The following is a 7552-nucleotide window of genomic DNA, read 5'->3' as shown; positions in this document are numbered from 1 at the left end:
ATCAATCTCTCTCTCTCTCTCTCTCTCTCTCTCTCTCTCTCTCTCTCTCTCTCTCTCTCTCTCTAAAAGCTATAGTAAATTACATTTCACTAAAGATTGACTGATAAATGTTTCTAACAGAGTGAAATTTCCCACTTAAAATTGTAGACATAATTCACTCCTATGGATAATGATCTACTGCACTCGAAAAGAGTGCTTTTCACTAAAATAGAGTGCAATTTCACTCCAACTTACACAGCGAAATTTTACTCTTTTTCTTAGAGTGGCGAATCACTCGTAGTGCACAGGCTCAACTGATACAAATGTTTACACTGTTTACAATGGTTACACTTATACTTCTATTTCACTCGTTTGAGTGATATTTCACTTTTCGACTTTTAGAGAGTAACTTTTTAAAATGTTACGATTGGGGTTAAGATCTTGACAACATATATGATCAGTTAAGATCATCGAAGGGCGGTTTTTTTGAGCAATTTTATCCAAATGATCTCATTCTACTTATTATCCTAACAATAAATATACTCACATAATGTATCATACTTATAAAGAACGAAGGAGAATTTAAAAATATTAGGATCTCAGTAAATTTCACGTCATTTTGATAATAAATAAACAACTGCATTTTATAAGTGCATTTTACGTAATGATGTTTTTAGATGGAATCATTCCGAAGACTTCTACGTGTTTCAATATATTCATCAAAAAGTAATTTTCAATAGAAAAATGGTTATCAATATTGATGTAGCTGATGAGGCATTCATATATTTAATGGGCCATGTCGTAGATAACAAAATTTTATTTCCGGCTATGGGATATCTTTTTTGTCTCTGGGAGATGATGGCATCGTTGAATAAACAAGAGTGTACCAATGTACCAATCGTATTTGAAGACGTTAATTTTATTCGTGCTACAGTACTATCACAACAAAATGAGATTGAATTAACTTTTTCGATTCAAAGAGGTAATATTATTACGTAAACAGTTAATTTTCTCATGCGAGTATTAGATTTTAAGATTTAGGCCACTTTTATGATGCAATATTTCTATATGCTATAATTAAAGTAAAATAAAATAAAAGTATACAGATGAGAATAATTAAATCAAGCACAGGAATCTTTCCTTTAACAAATCAACTGCTTTTGTAAGATTCTAAACTTCATATTGATATATTTTTATTTATTTAATTTATTATAACATTTTATATTTAAAGAATTTATATCTATATCAAGGTACCAACAGGTTTGAAATAACCGAAGGAGATAACGTTGTTGTTACTGGAATATTACAAATTCCAACTAATATTGAAAATAAAAAAATATCTGCTAATCTTGCTGAATATGCTGATGATGAAGAAGAAATGAATACAAAAGACATTTACAAGGAATTAAGGCTTCGTGGTTATCAATACACCGGCGTATTTCGTGGATTACAAAGTGCATCGGTTTCGGGATCAAACGGCCATATCGCATGGACATCTAATTGGGTGGCATTTATGGACAGTATGTTACAGATGATGATATTAGGACAGAATTCAAGAAACCTTTTAGTTCCAACAAGAATTCGCAAACTGACTATTGATCCGAAATATCACATACAGTTAATTCAAGATTACCCAATTGAAGATAGACGTAAGTAAATTAAAACTGATGACAGAGAACGAGACGTCTGTCGTACTTGTGGCCGTAAAGTAAGGCAGAAAAAATCGTGTAAGTCGTGACCGGCTATTATGTTTCCTTCTCTGCCATTAGCCTAAGTAATACATAATGCGGCCAATTGCCTGACAAATCAATTTCTTTTGCTAAATTGCAGAATTCTCTGTTCGTCATTACAAATCTTTAGACGTTATAATATCTGGAGGAATAGAAATTTGTGGCATTGTGGCTACACCTATACTTCGCCGACAAAAAGCAGTCAATGCCGTTCTTGAAGAATACAAATTTGTTGCTCATCGTGATTTAGAAACTATGTCGTTACAAGATACAATAAGAATGTCGACGCACATTGCACTCGAGTGTTGCAATATGATAAATGTTAAAATTATCGAATTTGTCGATGATAGTGACAAAGTGGCACCAGAAGATTTAAATTCTCTACTTGTTAGTAAAATTTTAAACGATTTGCCGCAGATTCAACATCACACCAAACTCGTGATGACACACGAAAAATTCCCAAATATCTCTTTGCCCAACGATGTTTCTACCATGGAGATTACCAAGTTATCGAAAAACGAGAATTGTTTGATGATCATTGGTTTCGATATTTTGACAAAAAATAGCAAGAAATTATATGAACAGTTATTGCCTTTATTAATGCCGCAAGGTTTTATACTAACTCTGGAAAAATCTGGTGCGGTTTGCGATTATTCATGTCTGAAAACATATGAGTTGGATGTCATACTGGAGAAACAAATAAATAAAAAGACGCTTTTACTGTTAAGAAAAATGCGAAGTATTGCAAAAAACCAGCGGATTGTACATGTGAACAATTATGAGTTTACGTGGGTAGATGAACTAAAGTCAATCATGAGTGTGCAAAACGAGACTGGAGATACGGAGATAATACTCGTCTCGGAAGGAGACTTCGAATGCGGACTACTCGGTTTTATTAATTGTTTGCGAAAAGAACCAGGGGGCGAAATAATTAAAAGCGTATTTATTCAAGATAACAAAGCGCCCGCTTTTTCTTTGCAAGAACCATTGTACATGAAACAGTTGCAGTTGGATCTACCTATCAATGTTTTACGTTTCGGTAACGTTTGGGGATCCTACAGGCATTTTCCATTACCATCGTTGAAACCAAAACTCGTACCGAGTGCTCACGTTAAACAGATGGTGCGTCGAGATGTTCTATTATAAATATTATAATAATAATTTTATAAAAAATAATAATAATTAATATTCATAATAGGTACAAGGAGATCTGAGTACTATCTGCTGGGCACAGAGCAGAATGTCTCACATGAATTATGAAGACCTCGTTGATGTAATTTATACATCTATTAATTTTAAAGATATTATGGTAACCACTGGTAGACTTAACCCTGAAACTAGCGCACCGTTCGAACTCGGTAACGATTGTTTCATTGACTTGGAATTTGTTGGTTTCAATACGGATAGGCAGAGAATAATGGGATTATGTTCACATGGGTAAAAAATAGACAATAAATATAGATGTGATAAAAAAAACTTTTTGCAATTGGCAGTATTAACTTCTATTTTATATAATTATCGTTAATTAATATTAATAATGTTTTAATTTAAGTAGCATTAATTTAAATTTAATATCAAATTAAAAGTACGTAATATGTACGTCATTTTAAATTAACGTTTAGATAAATTAACACATTTCTAAAATTTTTATGTATAGAGGAATGACAAATACTGTCGTCGCTGATAAATATCTTAGTTGGATTATACCTGACAAATGGACAATGGAAGACGTAGCAACGATTCCATGCGTGTACAGCACGTGCTACTATGCTTTATACATAAAGGGTAAAATGAAAAAAGGAGACAAAATCTTGATCCATTCGGGTACTGGAGGTGTTGGTCAAGCTGCCATTCATCTTGCGCTTCACGAAGGTTGTGAAATTTTTACGACAGTTGGAACTGTCGAGAAACGGCAATTTATAAGAGAAACGTTTCCCTCTATCTCTGAAGATAATATCGGAAACTCTCGAGATACAAGCTTTGAACAAATGATTATGCAGCGTACAGGAGGTCGTGGGGTGGATATCGTATTGAATTCCTTAGCCGAAGAGAAATTGCAAGCATCTATTCGCTGTTTAGCAAATGGTGGCCGTTTTCTGGAAATTGGAAAATTTGATATGGTGTCCAATAATTCCTTGGATATATCTATCTTTTCTAAAGGTGTCAGTTTTTACGGTATTTTATTAGATAAATTATTCTATTCAAACGCAGAACAAAAGTCAAGGTTGTGGAAAACAATAACAGAAGGTTTAAAAAACGGTGCAATTAAACCACTGGGCAGAAGAGTCTTTGAAAGAAATGAAATAGAAGCTGCCTTTAGATATATGGCTGCTGGAAAACATATCGGCAAGGTACACTTATTTCTTAATATATGTAATATATATAAATATATACATATATATATATGTAGGTCCGGAAGTATGTTCCGGGACTTTTATTTTTGATATCGGTATATTCCGGGACATTTGGCAGTTTCCAGGACTGTCCTGGAAAAAATTCATGTCCTACGGCAATTTTCGGGACAGTTTTTTGAATCTGATTACATATATATGCGTTATATTCCAGGACTGTACATTTCAAAAAACGTAAACGTACAACATATATATATACATATATATATAAGTGTGTGTAATTATGATATATATAAATATGTAATTATACAGAATATTTTATTATATCAAATTAAAAAGATTTCTTTGTTTCTATAATTAAAGCTATACACTATACAGATAGTAACAAATGTAGGTTTGGTTAAATTATATTCAACGAAGAAATTTTTTGTAATATAAATAAATAATGATAATTATACTTTTTACTATTATTCAAGACTACATAAACATAGCTTTGTCCAGTCCTACTCCTAAATATTGTAGATAAATGTTATTCTTCGTAATAGTAAAATTAAATTATACAACGTAATGTTAAAATTAATAATGAAATTAATGATAAAATGTGAAACAATATCAATAATAAAATAAATCATAAAACCTTCGTTATTTAGATTTTTTACTTTATAGTAATAATGTATCTTAACTACTTGTTCGTAAACAATAATAAGAGTTCATAAAGAGGAAGAGCCTTTGGATGCTCCACTACTCGCTCATCCACAATATCATTGTCTGAATTATAAATGCTACGTTATTTTGGGTGGACTAGGCGGTTTTGGTTTAGAGCTAGCAGATTGGTTGACTCTTCGAGGTGCAAAAAATCTGGTTTTGACATCACGAACCGGGATTAAAACAGGTTATCAGCAATCAAGAGTAAAGTTATGGCGATCTTACGGTGTGGATGTACAGATCGTTACAATCGATGATAATCTGAATCACAAAGACTGTGAATCTTTATTGAAATTTGCTGAGGAAAGAGCACCAGTAGACGCTATATTTAATCTTGCAGTTGTTTTAAAAGATTGTACGTTCCAAAATCAATTACCACAAATGTTCGAGGATTCATTCAAATCAAAAGCATGGCTGACGAAGAAAATGGATGAATTGTCGAGAACGATATGTCCACAACTTCGACATTTTGTCGTTTTTTCCTCCGTCTCATGTGGAAGAGGAAATGCAGGCCAAACGAATTATGGAATGGCTAATTCCGTAATGGAGAGAATCTGTGAGAAGAGGATGGAAGAAGGATTACACGGTTTAGCGATACAATGGGGTGCTGTTGGTGATGTCGGACTCGTGGCAGATATGCAAGAAGAAAATAAGGAATTGGTTATTGGAGGTACATTGCAACAACGAATATCTTCCTGTTTGGATACATTAGAAATATTCCTACTGCAAGACCGCCCTGTCGTAAGCAGTATGGTTGTTGCTGAAAAAGAAAAAATTGGCGGATCAATGAATGTTTCTGAAACGATTGCTCATATCATGGGTAAGCAATTTTATACAAAGTTAAGCAATAAAGAAAACTAAATATAATGCCATGTAAGAAAAGTGAAATCAAAATGTTATTTCAAGTACAGTTCTTCGAATAACGAGTATCTCAACAAATAAATATATTTTTTAGGATAAAGTTCCGAAAAGCCCATACCTCCGATCGTTCTGAAATTGTGTATACTATTATATTTAGATATGCTAATTATGAATATGTCAATGAAAATTGACGCAAAGGTCATTTTCTAAGTAAAAATTAAAAAAAAATTTTTTGCATATTTTTTAATTATCTAAATAAATATACATTTTAGAACAAAAAGTTTCAAATAAAAATTGTACGTCTCTTAAAAACACAACTTTTATATACACACGTAAGCGGAGGAGGGGCTACCATACCTCCCCCGAAAGCTGGGGGGAGGTGGAGGTGAAAACCTAACCAATCTGGCATCTCGTTTCGCGCGTTAAACAGTGTAAAATTTGTAAAGCGCGTCATCTAACCAATGTGGCATCTCGTTTCGCGCGTTAAACAGTGTAAAATTTGTAAAGCGCGTCAACTAACCAATGTGGCACTAATTCTTATTTTTATATCAAAATAGGACTGAGGAACATAAACGCAGTGCCACCCAATGTGCCATTGGCCGAAATGGGTATGGATTCGATGATGGCAGTAGAAATTAAGCAAACATTGGAAAGAGAATTTGATATTTTCTTGACAGCGCAAGACATTAGAACACTAAATTTTGCTAAATTTAGACAAATGACAATTACAACCGAGCAAGGAAAGACACATAATACAAACAAAATTAATGAAGATTTTAACATGCTGTTTCGAAGAATGAAGGATTCAGATTTTGTTCCAGATATTCTTGTAGAACTTGCTACAAAAAAGGAGATTGGTAAGAGCAATGTTTTTCTCTTACCAGGAATCGAAGGATTATCAAGTGTATATAAGTCTATAGCATCAGAAATCAAATCTTCGGCAACGTGTTTGCAACATGGTCTACTTAATATTCCTGACGAAAATCATTCAGTGATGAAGTCAGCCGCTTATTTGCTGCCTGTAAGAAGATTAACGTTACTTATAAGATATTTATTTTAATTATTCTTAAATAAATTTATACATATATATAAGTAATATCTAACAATTACAAGTTTTTTATATTATTATAGCTTATATATACATTTATATTTATTTTCTTAGCACTTATTGAAAAAAATGAAAGATCAAAAAGAATTTCTAATAGTGGGTTATTCGTTCGGATCCTTAATTGCCATCGAATTAGTAAGATTATTAGAAGCTAATGATTTCTCAGGACGACTAATACTAATAGATGGAGCTCCTGACCAAATGAAACTTTGGACTAATCAATATTTGGACAGTACTTCGCCAGAAGAGTTACAAAACATGATCTTACTTGGTTTATTAGAAATGTACACTACAATTAACAAGAAAACGGTTAGTAAATTATAAAAAACATATTTTAATTTTTTATTGTAAAAATTATATATGTAATTTTAATCTTATATAAATTTAAATAAAATGACAATATATGCATAAAATAACTTATTGTAACATAAATATTCCTCGGGGATTTGTATTTAAATTTTAAAATAGTAAAACAAAATGTTTTGCATATTTGCATGTATATATATATGTAGGTATGTGTTAAAATTAAATAATAATAATAGTTTTAGATCTAAAGCACAATAAATGATTAATAAGATTGTATGATTAATAATCAAGAGACACGGTAGTGTCTCGCGCCAAGTACACGCGGAGCGAGACCGACCGTGACTCTTTTACGCGACGCGACGGGTTGCGAGTACCCGAGATGTTGAGATCTCGATAACGAGTGAACGGATCAAGTTCTAAGTAGGCTTGATCGATAGCTTGGGGTCCAATTAGGGGGGGGGTTTCTCTCATAATATTCCGCTACGTGCCCTACGAGCGGAGATATTGCGACG

General features: G+C 32.7%; 1 protein-coding gene across 1 annotated transcript; it reads left to right on the top strand.

Annotated features, from left to right (window-relative positions):
* Positions 1-486: 486 nt before the first annotated feature.
* Positions 487-7155, top strand: LOC139819067 (fatty acid synthase-like). The gene is made up of 8 exons (XM_071788216.1): positions 487-961; positions 1230-1628; positions 1810-2831; positions 2908-3146; positions 3367-4082; positions 4770-5585; positions 6184-6647; positions 6789-7155. The coding sequence occupies exons 1-8, from the start codon at positions 724-726 to the stop codon at positions 7056-7058; spliced, it is 4164 nt and encodes a 1387-aa protein (XP_071644317.1). The 5' UTR covers positions 487-723; the 3' UTR covers positions 7059-7155.
* The last annotated feature ends 397 nt before the right edge of the window (positions 7156-7552 follow it).

This window comes from Temnothorax longispinosus, chromosome 9 (assembly GCF_030848805.1).
Source record: "Temnothorax longispinosus isolate EJ_2023e chromosome 9, Tlon_JGU_v1, whole genome shotgun sequence".
Lineage (NCBI taxonomy): Eukaryota > Metazoa > Arthropoda > Insecta > Hymenoptera > Formicidae > Temnothorax > Temnothorax longispinosus.
Note: the sequence above shows the minus strand (reverse complement) of the source record. Positions and strands in the feature narration are given on the sequence as shown.

Coding starts and splice junctions, on each gene's coding strand:
- LOC139819067 (XM_071788216.1), top strand. CDS start 724: ATGGTTATCAATATTGATGTAGCTGATGAGGCATTCATATATTTAATG. Junction 2,832..2,907: donor GTGCTCACGTTAAACAGATG/GTGCGTCGAGAT, acceptor TATTCATAATAG/GTACAAGGAGATCTGAGTAC. Junction 3,147..3,366: donor ATGGGATTATGTTCACATGG/GTAAAAAATAGA, acceptor TTTTATGTATAG/AGGAATGACAAATACTGTCG.